We start from the raw sequence: 19,986 nt of genomic DNA, 5'->3' as shown, positions 1-19,986 counted from the left end.
AAATGCCTCAGAAGAAACTAGATTATACCATAAATGAAAGTGAAGTTGTCATATATCTTTAGGGAAAGAGGCTTCAGAAACCTGGTCTCCCTCCATTCCTGGAGGTTTTGCTGGTGGCCTGTCTGAGCACCAAAGCAAGTGTTTCCCATTTAGGGAAGAGCCCATGGTCAGTCCTGGTCTTCAGAACATCTTAAGGAATACAGAGTCATGTCAAAAACTAGTAGCCCTCCTACATGGCTCCTCCATTTGATTAGGTGAACCAAAATAGGAGGGGTCATGACATGGTTAAATTTAGTCAATAGGCAATCACTTTTCTTTTTTTTTTCTTTTTTTAAAATTTTAATGTTTATTGATCTTAGAGAGAGAGAGACAGATAGAGTGTGAGCAGGGGAGGAGCAGAGAGAGAGAGGGAGACACAGAATCCGAAGCAGGCTCCAGGCTCTGAGCCATCAGCACAGAGCCCGACGCGGGGCTCGAACTCACGGACCGAGAGATCATGACCTGAGCCGAAGTCAGGCAAACCGACTGAGCCACCCAGGCGCCCCAGGCAATCACTTTTCTAATGGTGTTGAGAGTCAGTACGGTGTAGTATTGGCCTTAGCTACACCTCTAACTAAATGTGAGACATTGAGCCTCAGCTTCTTCATCTTTAAGATGAAGTTAATAATAGCACCTTTCTCAAAGTGGTGGTGTGAGGATTAAATTAGATAATATGTGAAGAAAGTACTCAGAAGCATACCTGATAAATGGTAGGCATTCATTCAATAAATGATGATGATGATATTGCCCACCTCGTAAGACAATAGTGAGCATTATATATGCCCTTCACACAGACCTAACACATAGTAGAGATTCAATAATAATAACAAATGGTAGCCATTATGCCTAGATCCTATAGGAATAGGAGTTTAGATTGCTCTAGGGTGACACGGGAAAAGCCTGAGGATCCCATGTCTATTTCTCTTTCTGTTGTATGCTATAACAGACTTGAATTCTAAAATTGCTGCAGAATCGGGATCCCTCATACCCAGAAGCACTCAGATGTGGCTGAACCTCCAAGGACTTGTCCCCATTAAATGGACCCATAAAGTTCATTTATAGCCTCAGCTCAGGAATCAACTCACCAGCTGAGGGCTTGGGAATTTCTAGATGAAAATTATTAATTTCCTTGAAACTTATTATAGGGAACAAACTGAAAGAATCTCATTCCAATCTTCAAGTGCTAACTGTACAACTACCCACCACCCCAAATTTCTTGCATCTCTCACTTGCCCCCATTCCTATCCCACAAGACTCGGGCCATAGAACTGTCCTCCTCCAGCCCTTATTTTGTCAGACAAAAGCTCAAGTTCAATAAGGGGGAGAGGAGATGTCTTACATCGGATCTGAATAAGAAATCATTTTAAGATGACTGTGACATTAAACTAAAATTCTCTCAGCATTAACAAGCACAAACACTAACAGTTAAGTTTTGGCACAGATGTCTCTGCCCTTCAAGGCTCTGGCAGACAAATGCTGTAGCAGACCAAACTATGATGGTTCTGTGAAGCAGTATTTGTTGCTACAGCAAGTGCAACAGGAGTATGCAAATTCTCTTTAGGAAATCATCTGGAACTGAATGCAGAATTGTTGGAATAGTGTGTAGGCCACATTTGCATTATTCATGAGACAGTCTCCCTTCATTTTAATTTACATTCAAAATGCTGGCACAGAGCTTGCTCAAGTCACTGTCAGTAATAGAGCTTTTAAATTTGAGGAACAAAACAGAGAGAACACATAATTAATGTTATGCACTGAGCATGCAAGCATCTTTTCTTCCATTTGTATTTTTTAAGAATTGTCAAATTTTAAGATACTTGGGTTATATTTTGAAGAAATAAATTTTTTAAAAAAAAGTATCTGACCTGAGTGTTAGAATATTCAGCATAAGGTTTTGCATACAGGAAAGAAAAATAAAGCAGGAATGTTTCAGAAACCAGAAACAATTCAAGCATGGTCTCAACAGGAGTATATTCTCCCTTCTTGGGCTATATTCTAATGACCGGACACTGACACAGGGAATAAATATGTCTCCTACACACAAAAGTGCTACCAACATTGAAGGGAAGTCAATAGAAGGGTCAGCCACTTCCTCAAGCTAAAACTGAGCAGTAAGTTCTAGTAAGTGAGATTCTTCTTATGAAATAAAGGTCCCTTCCCCTCAGCTCATGACTGGGCCAATGGTTAGGTGTACATTCATTCACCCAACTAGCAGGTGGGCCATAAGTAAAGTCCAAGCTGTTCAAGGAGAACAAAGTCCAAACTCCATAGCATCATACATAAACAGGGTAACCATAGTTTATTATCCAAACCAGAACACTTTAAAGAGTGAAAGGGAGCACTATTAATAATTACTCCAGGAAAACAGACATAAACCAGGACTGTCCTGGCAAGCCAGGATGCATGGTCACCCTACCTAAAGATACAGTTACCAGAGGGATGTTCAGTATCAAGTTGACAAGTAATGACTAATCTGAGTGACTGAGAACACTGGAGATTACCTATCAATTTTAGGAATTCTTTCTTTTTTTTTTTTTTCATTAATACGGTATTGTCTTTTTTTAGATTTTTATTTTTACAGATGGTCATGTTAAAGTAAAAGTATGAACAGTAAAACTATATAATATATACTTATTAACTTTTATTATATAATCCACTGATTTCCTTTGTTTAGCATTCAATGCTAACAAAAGTCTTGAGAAAAACAGGAAATACAAGGCAAGATATTTTGTCAGTGAATTTCATACCTTGGAAGACTGACCTATGATCATCAGTTTTCTGCAAATGGTGTAAATGTAAATGGTACCTAAATGAAGAAAAAGACTGTTAACATGGTTTATAGTTAAATAATGGCAATTTTGTATTCCAATTTCTGTTGTTTAAGTCTGTAGTCCCTAAAACAAGTGATCTCATGAGAAAGTCTGATAATAGAGAGCTTATAATCGTTACAATTTTTTTGTAACTTGCAGCCAAATCATTAAAAGAACTAATTTGAACATATTTTAAGTAAGTTGCCACAGGAATCTTTTAGTCTCATTTGAAAGGAAGCATAAGTTTTGAAATATATTGAACAAAGGAATATTTTAGTAGCATAATTTAGGTACCGTGTGGTTTTATTAATTCATACAAAATGCTGTTGGTTCCCATGGCTTCCCTATGATTGAAAAACTAAAGATTTATCTCCAAATAAGATTAGAATATATCTTTAATCAAAATAGCATAATACTAAGCAAAGAAACTCATGAAAATTTAAAATCAAAACATATAATTTATTTATTTTTTATTTATTTGCAGTGTCATATAATATTTGCCCCATTATTAAGGTATAAGCACTCCAGTGAAAAACAGCATTTCCAACTCGTATTTAAAGTATGATTTTTTTTTTGTCAGGTCATTAATTAAATACCAGAAGCTAGAAAACTGGCAGAGTTGGAGCAGGAATGGGGAACAACATCACCAGACATCTCTCTATATACAAAGGACATTATCGTGCTATAAACATACCCCAAAGATGGTAACATACCTTTAAAAGGCATGTAATTATAATGACAAGTAGTCTAAATATTTTCCATAAAATATCTGATCTAAAATGCACAACCATCAAAATTCAACAGTTATGAATCCATGTTTGCACTTAAACTTTAAGAGCTACTCAGAAAACAGCATCTGCTTCAAAACACACACCACTTGATTAAAATACCCTTGTAAGCATAGCATAATAACCATTAATTATATAAGTCAATAACAAAAATATTGAATAAACTTTTTTTAATTTTTTAACGTTTATTTTTGAGAGAGAGAGAGAGTGAGCGAGTGGGGGAGGAAGAGAGAGAGAGGAAGACACAGAATCCAAAGCAGGCTCCAACTGTCAGCATAGAGCCCGACGAGGGGCTCAAACTCATGAACCGCGAGATCATGACCTGAGCCAAAGTCAGACACTTAACCGACTGAACCACCCAGGTGCCCCAAATAAACTTTTAAACACTTACAGCACCATAAACTTTATAGAGAATGCAATAGGTCATTAACATTTAAGGACTCAGCCTTCTCAGTGTGACTGCTCCCAGGCCATGGAATTAGTTATTTCACAGAAGATGCACCAGGGAAGAAACCAGTTGGCTAGTAACAGCTCAAGCCCAGCATTCTTATCTCAAGTGGTTTTTGTTTACCTTTACCCTTAATCTTTAAAAATGAAACTGTATAATAGTGTTTCTTCATTTTAAAAAAGTCACCAAGTAAGGATACCCACAGCAAATTCATGCCTCTCCACAAAACATGTGATTCAGGTGGGAGCCAGGAACCTGGGTAAACATGTCAGTAACGGGAACTGGGGAATTTCAAAAGACCTCAGGAGACTGCCCTCAAGAATGACAAGGGCCCTCTGTCCTTTAAAAATGTGATTTTAACCTTTCCAGCCCTAATATGTCCTGACTTATAACTGAATCCTTCTTTGATGGTTCAGGTTCTTGGCATGGCTCACAAATTCCCACTGCAGAAGTCTGACAGGGAGAGTAAACGATATAAAAGGGAAGACGGGTGAAATCTCAGGATACCTCTGAAAGTTTGTTTTGTTCTATTTTTAACTAAATCCCTAATATGAGTTTATTGCCTTGTCATGTGACTCCTTTTCATCAAAGACAGCCACCACCAAAATAATCTCACTATGTGAGGGTTGAATGAGCTGGGTTCAGGTTGGTTGTGAAGTAAGGTATTATGCAATAGTCACACACCCAGTTAGAGTTTGTGAAAGAACCAAAATTGGTTAACTATCTTAAGAAACCAAGAGTGTGTATGCATAATAGTCAATTAAAAGGAAAGAGAATCAGTGTTAATGTCTAACAGAAAAGGTGAAATGTATTTTTGATAAATTGACTGTAGGTCAATTTATTTTTCTTTAAACTCCAAACTTATTTTAAAACTACAAGGTCTTAGCACTTGTTAATCTCCCAGCTGGAATGCCCTTCCCCCAAATATCCAGATGTCTCAGTCAGGTGTTTACTCAAACGTCATCTCGTCATCTCCGTGAGGCCTTCCCTGACCCTGTTTACAATAGCTGCCCAGCTCCAGCCCCGCCTCTTTTCTCCCTATCCCCTTCTTGACTTTATTTTTCTCCATAGTACTCATCACTATCTAACACACCATTTAATTTTGATTTATCATCTCCCTGAAGCATTATGTAAGCAGGAGAACAGGGTTTTTGTCTGTTGTCCACTCCTGTGTCCCTAGCACTTAGAACAATGCTCAGCCCTTAATAACTTTGAGGTGAGTTAATTGAAACAGGGATAGTAGTCAGCAAAACTAAGTATATGTATCTCCCACAACCCAGCAATCCTACTCATGTACATAAACCCCAAAAAACGCTAACTTAGGTTTATAAAAAAGACACATGTAAGGATATTCATTGTAGAATAATTTATGCAATTATAGAGGTAGAGCAAACCAGGTGCCCATCCCGAGGGGTGTATGAATATCTGGAACACAATTCAACATGCAGAATTAACGAACTAGATTTACACATAGGAAACTGGTCAGGTTCTAAAACCATAGGACTAAGTAAAAAAAAATCTTAGGAAACAGAATAAAATCTAGAGCGTGATACCATACGTATAAAGAAAAAGCACATATCTAGTAAAGGTATGTAGAAGATACAGAAATTGTTTTTGGTTTTGTTTTTGTTTTAGAATATTAGGACATTTTTGTCTGTGATCTTAAAAAGACTGCAGCCAGGGAATTATGCTGCATCATTTCCACCTACCTCTTAAGCAAGGTCCAACCATGGGACCCACGCCTCAGGCCTACCACTCCTCAAGCACAGAACCTCTGGTCCTACCCAGATATGTGAGCAGTTCATGTGGAAAGATGGCAAATGGCTACTCAGGGAATCACAGATTCTTCATCTTCTTGAGGATGATCAGACACAAAAGCTTCATAGTCACTGGACTGAAAACTTCTTCCAAAATCGGGCTCATCTCTGGCAGCAAATGTGAGCTCTCATTTCAATCAAAATGTCAAAAAAAATTATTTGGAGAGGGAGATGAAGGAAAAGGCTAGGAAATGTACTTCCAGTTGCCACAGATCAGGGAAAATCCAATATGTTTTCTTTCAAGCTATTTTGTCCTGGTTTTACACATAGAGAACACACTGTCATTTTCCTTTCAAGAAAGTATCCATAGATCAATATAGTAGGTGACTGATTGTAACTTTAAAGAGAATTTAAATCAAATTGAAATTGTAACTCCCTGCTATATTTTGACAGATAAGATTCATTTCAGAAGACAAATACAATATATATGTATGTATGTGTATGTATGCAATGCATATATGCATGTAAATACATTATATACACACACACACACACACACACACACACACACACACACACACACATTCTCAGAGCCCCTCACTCAGAAGCAAGTAGGAAGAGAAGATTGATAAGTAGAAAGCAACAGTCACTAGCCAAAGTATTTGAGAAGAGGACCAATGAATGGATGATGCTTAGAATCAACCTAACTTGCAACAGTCCTTTGATCTTTCTCCACTTATATTTACTTATTAACCATGGCCCCTACTTCTTTACACCTGAAACTGACTATCCCCACAGCCTCTGACCCTCCCTTTTAAGTCCCTGCTTACGAGGACAAACTAAAATGCAACAAAAATATTAAAAAGACAAAAACAAAATCCCCATAATCATCTTATTATGCAATGAATGTTTTAAATAACAAGACAGTCAGTCAAATTACCATCCAACTTGGCATTTAAATAACTCTCTGAAAGGCGTGATGAAAAATAAAAGACATTGGTATATACCATTGAAAATAATCCAGCAAAGGTGTTCCAGTGGCAAAGCCACCTGCATGATGAGTCTTAAGGAGGACAAAATCTGCAGGCACTGGGTCACAGATTCTTTATTCTGCAGGTTCACATCATTGTCACAGACCAGTTCATAGTTGCAAATATTTTTGCCACTTAAAGCATGAAACTGAAACGCAGGGAAAATATAAAGAACATAAATAAAGTTTATGCAACTTAAAAAAGCATTTTCTTAAAATGTGAAAAATTAAAATAGAAATGATTCTGCTTAAATAGATTATACAGGGCTATAGACTGAATATTTGTGCCCCCCCCCCAGTTTATATATTGAAACCTAACCCCCATTGTGATGGTATTTGGATGTGGGGTCTTTGGGAAGTGATTAGGTCATGAAGGTAGAGCTTTCATTAATAGGATTAGTATGCTTATAAAAGAAACCTTGAAAGAGCTCCCTACTGCCTTCTGTCATGTGAGCACACAGAGACAAGATAGCCATCTATGAATTAGAAAGTGAGTCCTCACCAGACATCAAATCTTCCAGCCCCTAACCTTGTGCTTCCCAGCCTCCAGAACTGAGAGAAATAAATATTGTTTAAGCCATCCAGTCTATAAACATATAATAAGATAAAAACAGAGAGGGAGGCAAACCATAAGAGACTCTTAAATAAAGAAAACAAACTGAGGGTTGCTGGGGGTAGGGGCAGATGGGTTAGATGGGTGATGGGCATTAAGGAGGGCACGTATTGGGATGAGCCCTTGGTGTTATGTGTAAGTGATGAATCACTGACTTCTACTCCTGAAACCAATACTACACTATACGTTAACTAACTTGAATTTAAATAAATAAATTTTTAAAAAACCATCAGTCTATGGATTTTTGTTATAGCAGCCCTCAAGGACTAAGACATATGGAAAGAAACGTGGTAAAAATGGTCTCTTCAAAGCATCTATTTAGTTAAGATTACTTGTCTTTAGTCAAAAAAGAAAAATTCAAAAGCAAAAAAAAGTACAAAATTCTATTTCCAAGAATATGGAATTGAATCACATTTTATAAACCCTCCTCATAGCATTTTGCCATATTAATGTGGATGCAATTATTACCATTTACACAATTCATTCACCAAATGTTTGTTGAACACCTCTGTTTGCCACACTCTGCTAAGCAACAGGGACTTGAGAATGAAGATGTGGTCCCTGCTCTTCGCAGAAGGAAAAGCATTCCAGGCACATGACGTGTTAGGAATGTTTAAAGTGGTTGCTGTGGTCACTGAACTGAAAGTCTTTTATAAGGTTGGGTAAGAAGGCTTAAAATAAAGAGATTAGGGGCGCCTGGCTGGCTCAGTCCAAAGAGCATTCAACTCTTGATCTCAGGGTTGTGAGTTCAAGCCCCACATTGGGGGTAGAGATTACTACAAAAAATAAATAAACTTTGAGGTGGCTGGCTAGCTCAAGTCAGTACAGCATGCAACTCTTGATATCAGGGTTGTGAGTTCGAGTCCCACATTGGGTATAGAGATTACTTAAAAATAAAATCTTAAAAAAAGTGAGGGATCAGGCTATTGAGATAGTCCATGGTCAGAACATGGGATGCATTCCATATAATTCCAAGGAATATGGATGTTAACTAAAGGGCAATATCAAGGGGCAGTGGAATAAAATGATTTGATTTATAGTTTAGAAGTTAATTCTGACAAAAGTGTGGAAAACGAAAAGCAGAGGGTGAGGCACAAGGCTACAAGCATGGAAACTGAGAGAGATCAAAGGCCTTTAAAGTAGTCCAGAGATACCAGGGTCCTAAAATGGGTGCTGGAATCAGGGATGAAAAGATTTAAGTCTTGTCTGAGTCCATGGGATTTCGATGTGGAAGGAAGATAGAGAGAGTGGTCTACAGTGATTTCCTGATTGGGTGAGTGGCTGGTGCCGATTATGAAAGAATGGTGGTAAGTTCAACTTAGGATATGTCGAGTGTGAGATGTTTATGACATATATCTCATATGAGAGATTTTGGCTAGAGAGTCATCAGTACTGCTAAAGCTGTGGGAGTGAACCCTCAATAGTACAAATGGGCCTTGTTCTACCACATAAGACTTCCCACTTGGATCCATGTGTACTATTTCTAGCCACCATATAACTGGTATCACAGAAAAAGAGATTTATAGATTGCATGTACATGTTGGAATCGTTATCTTCAAAATGCTCTGTTAGGGGCACCTGGGTGGCTTAGTCAGTTAAGTGTCTGACTCTTCATTTCAGCTCAGATCATGATCTCACAATTCATGAGTTTGAGCCTCAGGCCCTATGCTGACAGTGCAAAGACTGCTTGGGATTCTCTCTCTCTCTTTCTCTCTCTGCTCCTTCCCCCAACTCAGGCTCGCTCTCTCTCTCTCTCTCTCGCTCTCTCTCTCAAAAATAAATAAATAAGTATTTTAAAAAATGTTCCCTCAGTGTGCCTGGGTGGCTCAGTTGGTTAAGCACCCAACTTCTGCTCAGGTCATGGTCTCACAGTTCATGGGTTCGAGCCCTACATCAGGCTCTGTGCTGACAGCTTGGAGCCTGGAACCTACTTGGGATTCTGCGTCTCCCTCTCTCTCTGCCCCTCCCCCACCTGCTTGCTCACTCTATCTCTCTCTCTGAAAAATGAATAAACATTTAAAAAAATTTTTTTAAATGTTCTCTCTTTTAGAAACCAATAGTGATACCTAATATTGTTTGAGTATCAGGCCCTATTCTAAGTCTTTTATTATCTCAGCAATCCTAAAACAATCCTTTGAGGTAAGTCTTATTGTTATTTCTGCTTTAGAGATGAGGAAACTGAGGCACAAAGACATTACATAACTTCTCCAGGGTCTCATCATTAGGAAGTGGCACAGAAGCTCCTCGAACCCAGGCAGCCTGGCTCTATGGACCAAATTCTTACCAACTCTGCCATAATGCCTCTCTATAGTACGTATAATGGGGATCATTGAACAACATGAGTATCTTTGCACAAAAATATTCTGATAGTAAAATATACATTATTACTGCTTCATCTTTATGCACTGAACTCCAAAATCTATTTCTCTAACAAAACTTCTCAAGACTTCTAGTTCTGCATTGTCGAGTTCCTGCTGGACTACATTCAATCCATTTATTCTCTTACTTATTTTATAGATATTTATTGAGAAGCACAGAGTGCCAGAACCTTACACTTAGCATGGAAAAAAACAAATTATTCATATTTTTTCACACCCTTCACAACAGTCCTGCTGACATACTCTTACATTTGCTTCACTGCTTTACCGTCTGCCTCCAGTCTTTGTCCTTCTAATCTATTCAGCGTGGTGCTTCTAAATTAATAGAAGATTATATTCTAGAATATGTCATTTCATTTGTTCATTCACTGAATAAAGCTTTATTGTGCATCTATTACATATCCAGTACTGTTCCAGGCAATACAGATTAGAGATTAGAGCAGTTCCTGTCCTAATAAAGCTCACATTCTAGAAGGGGAGACAGGCAATAAAAACACAAACAAAAATGTATCTGATGATAATAAGTGATATAAAGAAAAATAAAGCACGAAGCGCAAGAGGACATGAAGTAAGGGAGGGATGAGCTACACAGACATCTAGGATATAACCTTTCTAGAAGAAGCTCACCAGTGCACTGGTGCTAAGCCAGAGAGGCTGGGTGGAAGCAGGATCATGCAATAATAGCACAAGAGAAAAAGATGGGGCCATGGATCAGGATAGCACAGGAGAGGACATAAAAGTCCAAACTCCCAAGCACAGGAGAGGACATAAAAGTCCAAACTCCTAAGCTTTTCATTCAGTACTCTTCCTAATGGGATGCCAACTTATAATGCCCAGTATTCTCAATCACGTACCTATGGTACAGCCAAAATGAACTGCTCAATGTACCCCCCAAACATGCCCTGATGTTTTCTGCTTATTAAACCATACACTGTTTCCAAAGCCTTGAATACTCATCAGGTTTGGAATAACATAGCTTTGGAGTTACTCTGATTAGGGTTCAAACACCAACTCTGCCCACTGCTTCAAGTGGGCTGGGTTTCTTAGTGTCTGTGCCCTCCTCTGTAAAAGAGGCATTATAGTACCCACCTTCTAGAACTATAATGCGGCTGCAAGACAACAATTCATATAACGCATATAGAAGAGTACTTAGCACCCACTAACTGCTCAACCAGTGAATCAATGGTAGCAATCAACATAATAATAATACTGGTATACTAGAAATAAAGCAGAGTAATTTTTGTATCAAAAGATCTATGTTTGATCTCCTGAGCCACTAGTTAACTGTGTGATTAGCTTTCTCTTTCTCTTTTGTAAAATAGGGATAATAATAGTTTCTAATTCATGAAGTTGTTGAGGATCGAATATGTTTTCCAAAGCACTTTGTCAACTAAAAGCATTCTACAAATATATAACAATAATAACCGCCTGCTGAAAGAATGATTATAGTGACACAATCTCCAAAACATCTCCACAAAGTTTAATACGTGCACTTTCTTCTCCGCCACTGAAAACATTTATTAAGCAACTTAGCACACAAGCAAACACCATGCTAAGCAAATGAAAGACATTTAGAAGCTGTCAACTAAAGAATACATTGCATGGCTAATCATAAATTGTAGCTAAAATAGCTACTGCTTTCATCTTACTGTATGAGCAGAAGTTTTGTCTCCAAGGCCTTTTGGAAAAAAGGCAGTTTTGAATTGATTCACATCTGCTTTATTCTCATCAAAGTTGACATGGAACTGCTGAAGGTACCTTCCATAGCACTGTAAAAGGGCCAATTTATATTCCTGAAATAAAAAGAGGACTTGATGCAAGTTTCAAAATACCATTTTACTTATCATTATTAAAATTCAGGAACATTCGTATTGTTCTTCATAGTATCAATATTGATTATTACTACTACTACTCTTATTACCACCATCACATTACTACTACCATTACCACTAGCGTTTCTAAACACATATTATGCAACACACACTGCACTGGCTGCATTATTTCATGAATTCTCCTCCCAACAAGCCTGTTGTGAAATAAGACCATCACAACCTCCAAGATGATATTATTCACCAGGGTGTGAATAATGATGATATAATAATGGGAATATTCACCAGGGAGTGTGTGGTAATACCTATATATACTCAAAATCCAAAAATTCAACATCAACCTATCCTGGTAATCCACCCACTCAGAGACGAAGATAAGTTGCATAACTAGCCTTGCTTTTCTGATACCTCCTAAGTTCCAAAAAAGCAAGAAAAGGCGGGGATGGGGGGGAGTAGGAAGGGAGGGAGAAAAGGAGGAAAGAGGGAAAGAAAGAAAGAAAAGAAATGAAGTAAGGGAGAGGAGAGAAGAAAGGTACGCTCTCTCTCCTCTCTCTCATCTGCCAACGGTCTTTGAGGCTACATTAGGATGAATCAAAAAAGTCTGAGGTAGGGTGCCTGGCTGGCTCAGTCGGTAGAGCATGTGATTCTTGATCTCAGAGTTGTGAGTTCAAGCCCCATGTTGGGTGTAGAAATTGCTTGAAAAAATAAAATAAAACCTTAAAAAAAAAAAAAAAAGTCTGCGCTATTGTTAGCTAGGATTCTTGTTAGTTCTAATTCATGCTTATGTTCCCATTACAGAATCAGAGCTCATTTCTGCAGCCCACAGGGCACAGGTGACCTGGAGTTTCAGGGGAGGTGAGGTGAGCCAGGCTGTGGATATGAGTCAGCCTCCTCCCCAACAACTGTCTCCAGGAAAAGCAACTACTCTATGTGTCAACTGCCTGTAGGGGTACGAAGCCCCTTGGCAGGCAACCACAGTCAAACTTTTGTTTCTATTTCTATTGACTTGTTACTTGTTTACTAATTAATTCTGAATCTTTCCCTTTCTAAGTTGGTTCATAAAATGAATTCAAATCTAGGTTCCAAACAAGACTATTCCAGGGGTGCCTGGGTGACTCAGTTGATTGGGTAAGTGTCTGACTCTTGATTTCTGATCAGGTCATGATCTCACAGTTCCTGAGTTCCAGTCCAGCATCAGGCTCTGTGCTGACAGCATAAAGCCTGCTTGGGATTCTTTCTTTCTCCCTCTACCCCTCCCCTGTGCGCTCTCTCTCTCTCTCTCAAAAATAAAGAAATAAAGAAATAAAAAAGACCATTCCAACAAAATGATCTTTACTGTAACTAAAATATAGATTCTAGAATGGAAGTAACAAGTCAAGTTCATTTTCAGTACTCTACTTTTATCAGTCCACTTTCTCATAAGTGAAAGGTAGATAAAAATGTTTTCTTTGTTCCTTTAAGTAAATTTTAAAATATCCTATCTGGGCCTTTCTATCTGAAATATTCTGAATCCTGAGCCACTACACAGCATGCACTTACTTTATCAGCTTCTAACATGTTCTTCCATCCTCCCTCCACCAATATCCACTCCACCCACCTGAATACTCCACAAACAACCCCAAACTGTGCTATGTATCACCAGCTTCTTATATTGAGAAGCATAAAAATGAGAGGGGACACTCTTCTAATGCTTGTCAAAGTTATTCCACTTCACATGAATAAAGCTCACAAGTTGGATCTTGCCCATTTGTTTGTTTTGTATAGTTTTCCTACAGAAAACTTTTTTTCTATAGTTTTTCCACAGTTTTCCTTTATTTTCAAGTTTCTAAGAACCACCGTCCAATGGTATGAAGCTAAACTGATGCTCTAATTTTGGCAGCAGAAAATAGATCTTCATTATGAAATTTCTTCCACATCTTATTCTCCATTTGGTAAATTTCCCTCCAAAACAAAACAAAACAAAACAAAACTTCGTGTCTAGAAAATAGAAATGGAAGAAGAAAATGAAACTAAAAAACTGAAGATCAAGAAAAAATTGAAAAAGTCCTAAAATCACCTTGGGTAAAATAACTCTTGGTCCGTGGATTCTAGATGTGTCAAACATTCATATTTAACTTGGAATAATCTGGGCCTATGCCAGAGCTTAAGGGGAAAACTTACATTATCATTAACTGAAACCCAGCCAGGTGGTCTTGGTTGGTTGGTCTTACCCAACCAAGCCCATGAGTTCACAGCAATCCAAGACGTGGGCATTAACTATGGAACCAGAAATAGGGCACAAGCTCAGTTTGGAATATTATACTAAGCAAGAAACAGGGCATGTAGGGAATGACTGCTATAATTACATATAGCAAAACGTTAAGAAGTTGAAAGTCATTAAAACAGGGCACTAGGAACCAGACAACATAGCAGCTGGGCCAGGAGCCATGAAAGTTGTCACTGGGCAAGGTCAGTCACATGAAAATCAACAGGAAGTGGTGTCTGGGCTCCTTTGTATAAGGTAGGAACATGATGATTCAGCATTTCCTGTTGGGCACCTACCACACCCTCTGTTAACTAGGGACTGCGCTCCCGCCCCACCAACCCCAGCCAGCTGTCTTTCCGTTCAGGAATCTCTTACCTCTGGAAAATCTCAACTACAAAATTAAAAAACAAACACTTTTTTGGTTACTGTGCCTCATTAAAATTTGTAAGACTCATTCATATTTTTCTAAGAAAAAAAATCAAATCATGTAAAATAGGAATGGTACCAAACCAAATAATAATAACAATTAGTCAAGTAATTTTCACTTAGGCTCTTTTTTCACTCCTGAGGCACTTACTTTTATTTCACAAAGGCTATCTCCAACCTTCAGAAGCTTTTCATTGTAATAGGCAGCTGGCAGCCGCGGGGCATATTTGGTCCAGATATTAAACAAAGAGGTGGCACTGTAAAAATCATAAAATAAAATATCTTCAAAGTCAGCAGGAAACCTCAATTAATTAGCAAACTATCCTTAAGCACTTATTTTGTGCTGTCTTTCCAATGTGCCTTACTGTTAATGTCTAATTATTACTAAGTATAGTTAAAATTATTGCTTCCTTTATGCCAAGCACTGATCAAAGCTCTGTACATGCATTTTTAAAAACAGATTTTATTTTTTAGAGTAGTTTTAGGTTCACAGAAAAACTGAGCAAAAGGTATGGAGATTCCCCATATACAGCCTGCCCCATACACATGTACAGCCTCCCCCATCATAAACACGCCGCACCAAAATGGTATATTTGTTACAACTCACGAACGTACATTGACATATCATTATCACCTAGTGTCTACAGTTTATATTAGGGTTTACTCTTAGTGTTATACATTCTATGGGTTTGGACCAGTATACAATGACGTTTACCCATTATTATGCCATCACAAAGAGTAGTTTCACTGCCCTAAAAATCTTCTGTGCTCTGCCTATGCATCCCTTTCTCTCCCTTCACCCTAGGCAACCACTGAGGTTTTTATTCTCTCCATAGTTTTGACTTTTTCAAAATGCCATATAGTTGGAATCATACAGCATGTAGCTTTTTCAAACTGGCTTCTTTTACTTAGTAATATGCCTTTAAGATTCCCCTATGTTTTTTCATGGCTTGATAGCTCATTTCCTTTTAATGCTGAATAATACTCCATTGTCTAGATACATCATGCTTTATTCATCCATTTACTTACTGAAAGGTATCTTGTTTGCTTCCAAGTTGTGGCATTTGGAATAAAGCTGCTATAAACATCCATGTGCATTACTCGGCAATCAAAAAGAATGAAATCTTGCCATTTGCAACAACATGGATGGAACTAGAGCATATTATGCTAAGCGAAATAGAGAAAAACAAATATCCTATGATTTCACTTACATGTGGAATTTAAGATACAAAACAGATGAACATGGGGAAGGGAAGCAAAAATAAGATAAAAACAGGGAGACAAACCATAAGACTCTTAAATACAGAGAACAAACTGAGGGTTGCTGGCAGGGTGTTCCTGGTCTAAAGGGTGATGAGCATTAAGGAAGGCACTTGTTGGGATGAGCACTGGGTTATTATATGAAAGTGATGGATCACTAAATTCTATTCCTGAAATCATTATTACACTCTATGTTAACTAACTTGGATTTAAATTTTTTTTAATTAAAAATTAAAATAATAAAATAAAAATATTTAAAAATTCACATGCAGGTTTTTGTATGCATATAAGTTTTCAACTTCTTTAGGTCAATACCAAAAAAAAAAAAAAAAAAAAAAAAAGCATGAGTGCATGGATTGTATGATAAGGGTAGGCATAGTTTTGTAAGAAACTGCCCAAACTAACTTCCAAATTGGCTATACCATTTTGCATTCCCACCAGCAATAAATGAGAAGTCCCTGTTGCTGCACATCTTCTCCAGCAGTGAATGTCGGTGTTCTGGATTTTGGCAATTCTAATAGGTATGTAGAGGCAGCTCATTGCTTCAATTTTCACTTTTTGATCATACATGGTGTGGAGCACCTTTTCACTGGTTTATTTGCCATTTGTATTATCTTCTTTGGTGAGGTGTCTGTTAAAGTTCTTTGATCCATTTTTTAAATCAGGTTGTTTTCTTATTCAGTTTTAAGGGGTTTTTGTATATTTCGGACAACAGTCCTTTATCAGATATGTCTTTGGCAAATATTTTCTCCCATCTGTGGCTTTTCATCTTATTCATGGTGTCTTTCACAGAACAGAGATTTTTCATTTTAATGAAGTCCTGTTTATCAACTCTTTCCTTCATGGACTGTGACTTTGGTGTTACACCTAAAAAGTCATTGTCAAACCTAAAGTCATCTAGATTTCTCTTATGTTATCTTTTAAGAATTTCACAGAATTGCATTTTACTTTTAGGTTTGTGATCCATTTTGAGCAGATTTTTGTGAAGGGTGTAAAGTGTGTGCTGAGATCCAGTGTTTGCATGTGGATGTCCAGTTGTTCCAGCACCATTTGTGAAGAAGACTACCTTTGCTCCATTGTATTGCCTTTGCTCCTCTCTCAAAGATCAGTTGCTTATATGTATGTGGGTCTCTGGACTCTCTATTCTGTCCCAATGATGCATTTGTTCATTCTTTCACTGATACCACACTGTCTTGATCACTGTAGCTTTAGAGGAAGACTTGAAGTCAAGTAGTGTCAATCTTCCAAATTTGTTCTCCTCCAATATTGCATTAGCTATTCTGGATCTTTTGCCACAGGGATTTTTTTCTCCATTTCATTTCTACAACAACCCTGAGATAGGTAGTATCAATATCCCAAATATATAGTTGATATATTGATTGACTTGAGGGTCAGTGTATCCATGATCTCAACAAGTATATTACTATGCCTGCCTGTCCCCTGGAACATAAACTTCCCGAGGGCAAGGACCTTGATTTGTTATCCATTGTTATCCATTGCCTAGCCTCAAGAGTAGTGAATATCTAGTATACATACATAGTAATTATTTGTTGAAAGAATGAATGAATAAATAAATAAATGACTAGGAAAAAATTCCTTGTTCTTATTTTTTTTTTCTATAAAGAGTTCAAGGATTCCACTATCCTGTCAGTCCATTAGGGTCCTGCTTCCATCCACCAAGTAAACAAGAACAAAACATACAATATTCTCAAAACGGTTTCTAATCAGTTTCAAAAGGTAGCAGATCATTGCTCAATTTGTTCATTTATTTAGTTAATACTTACTCCTTCCTTCTCTCTCAGAAATTATAAATGCCTCAAGGAAAAATCCAAATTTCCCTTAACAGTTGTCCAATCCTATCTCATAAATTTTTAGATGAAGACAGTGTTACGTACAGTGTTAAATGAGGACAGTGAATGTGCGTGTCCCCTTGCAATTCATATGTTGAAGTCCTAACCCACAGTGTGGCTGTATTTGGAAAGGGGTACTCTAAGGAAGTAACTAAGGTTAAATGAGGTCATAAGGGTAGGGGCCTGGTCTGATGGCATGGATGTCAATCTAGGAAGAACACCAGAGAAATTGCTTTCTCTATCTCTTTCTTTGCACTTGCTCAGAGGAAAGGCTATGAGAAGACAAAGTGGTCGAGAAGTGTGCTTTCACCAGAAACTGACCCTTCCAGAACTTGATCTGGGACTTCTAGCCTCCAGAACTGGTAGCAAATAAATTTCTGTTGTTTAAGCCACCCAGAGTATGGTGTTTTGCCATGGGAGCCCAAACTGACTAATTTGTAATTAATAATTAATAATTAATAGCCCAAACTGACTAATTCAAGTAGGAATGTAAGCTTAGGGATTAAAGATGACTCTAATGCTTACGATGTATATGTTGGGATATTATCAGAACAACCTCAACAGAAATATGTAGATTAATTCATTCAAGTAATTAAATGATATAGATTGAGTGACAAGGGAGGCATAGAGACAGGATATTCTTATCTTCTTGGACAGATTAATAATATTCTGTAGTAGGAAATACATACATGTACCAAGTAGTAAATAACCATGCCCCAAAAATTTTGTGAGAAATGGAGCCACAGAAATTTTAAAAGGAAGAGGCTTTTTGGTTTGGATTTTTTTTTAACATTTTTTACTTTCACTTGCTGCTTCATGAAATGCCACAGTATTAGAATAAATATAATGAATCCCAAAAAAAGTCAGCATGTCTTACTAGAATTCTTAATTTATGTAGATGAAAGATTTAATTCTTCCAAACCTTAAAGATGAGATAATGATGACTATGTTTATTACTCACAAATGAAAAATACCAGCTTTGTTAAATCAATCAAGGTTACGTAAGAGAATTTTTTTAAGTGAACTTTAAGTTCAAGTTAAGACTGTTCACTGGGAATGGCTTACATAATGATTAAACAAGGAAAATATAATGTACACTATAATGTGCATCATTTAAGAAAATGTTAATGTCCTTTGGATTGCTGATTTATTATAGTTGCTGCTGGATGTTTAGAATTTTCTAAAATAGGAAATCATAACTATATAAACAGAATATCTAAATCTCATGTGATTATAACAAAAGCATACCTTTAAAATAATCTATCATACTCTGAATTTAATGACATTGCTGTTATGCTCAAAATCTATATTTAGATACCCTGAATTTTTTGGCCTATGGAAGTTCCTATAATTATATATTTTTTCTTTTAAAAACTAACCATCTGTCAAATATGTTATAAAAGCGAATCCTACCTAACTGCATTTCTAACTGGCCTCCACATTGGCATTCTTGTTCCATTTGGATAAGACTATATATGCATATGTATATATATAAATTAAATAAGATTAATCCCTTGCCCAAAACTACCCAATGGTTTCCCATTGCATTTAGAATAAAAGCAAACTCTACAAAAGGCCTCCAAAACCTTCCATAGCCCTACCTATGCCTCTAACCTCACCTCACACCACTGCACCCACACTCACCAAGCCATGCTTAGCGGGCTTCTGTCCATTCCTCCCAAGTCTCTGGCTCTTTCCTGCCAAGATTTTCTCACATGCTTCTTCCCTCTGTCTATCCACTCTCTTTGCCTGGTATCTTTCTAATCTCAGCTTAGTGTCACCTCCCTCACCATTCATTTGAAAGTAGGTCCAAGGTGTGTTCTCTTCAAGCTTCTGCTCAAGTGTCACCTACTCTGACCACATTGTTAAGAACTGCAGTCTCCTATCTCCCCCCAACAACCCTTCCTCACTTTAGTTTTCTCCCAAGCACTTATCACTTTCTAGTTCACCATAAAACTTATTTAAAATGTTTACTTCCTATTTCTTCCTCTAGAATATAAGCACCAAGAAGGCAGGGATCTTTGTCTGGTTCACCGCGGTATCCCCAACACCTAGTACGATGCCTGGTACATGTAAGCATTCAGTAGCTTCTTCCTTTATAGCATTTGTTGTTTGTATATTGACTTAATGATTCAATGAAAGCCTATCTCTCTCTCTCTCTCTCTCTTTCTCTCTCTCTCTCTAAACTCCATGAGTACCAACTCCCTACCTATTTTGTTCACCACTATATAAACAATGATGAGTACAATGCTGGACACATAGTAGGCATTCAATAAAAGTTGTTGTGTGAATAAATAAATACCTAAATTGTGTGAGAGATTAGATTGCTAAGGTCTATGTCAGTCATTAACATTTATGATTCTCTTACAGTCTCTTTAAAGATGGGACAGATACTATACTTACCAATCGGCCCAGGTCTACTTTCCCATATATAACATTAACACTTACTGAAAATATAAGGATACTAACCCTTGAATTCTTTCAATACCAAATATTCATTGAAAGTTTGCTCT

The 19,986-nt window shown here is 37.5% G+C and overlaps 1 protein-coding gene across 4 annotated transcripts in view; it reads right to left on the bottom strand.

Moving 5' to 3' along the window:
• Positions 1 to 19,986, bottom strand: part of CFAP54 (cilia and flagella associated protein 54) — a 295,558-nt gene that overhangs the window by 272,776 nt on the left and 2,796 nt on the right. For 3 of the 4 annotated variants that reach the window (XM_042992952.1, XM_042992954.1, XM_042992955.1), the window contains exons 2-6: positions 14,515 to 14,620; positions 13,853 to 13,948; positions 11,513 to 11,656; positions 6,850 to 7,021; positions 2,787 to 2,845 (exon numbers count right to left, since the gene is read on the bottom strand). In XM_042992952.1, coding sequence (XP_042848886.1) covers positions 2,787 to 2,845; positions 6,850 to 7,021; positions 11,513 to 11,656; positions 13,853 to 13,948; positions 14,515 to 14,620 — 577 coding nt within the window. The remainder of the gene's footprint in view (positions 1 to 2,786; positions 2,846 to 6,849; positions 7,022 to 11,512; positions 11,657 to 13,852; positions 13,949 to 14,514; positions 14,621 to 19,986) is intronic. The other variant, XM_015539090.2, reaches the window with a different exon arrangement.

The sequence above is a fragment of the Panthera tigris genome, chromosome B4 (genome assembly GCF_018350195.1).
Source record: "Panthera tigris isolate Pti1 chromosome B4, P.tigris_Pti1_mat1.1, whole genome shotgun sequence".
Lineage (NCBI taxonomy): Eukaryota > Metazoa > Chordata > Mammalia > Carnivora > Felidae > Panthera > Panthera tigris.
This window is presented reverse-complemented; position numbering and strand designations above follow the sequence as displayed.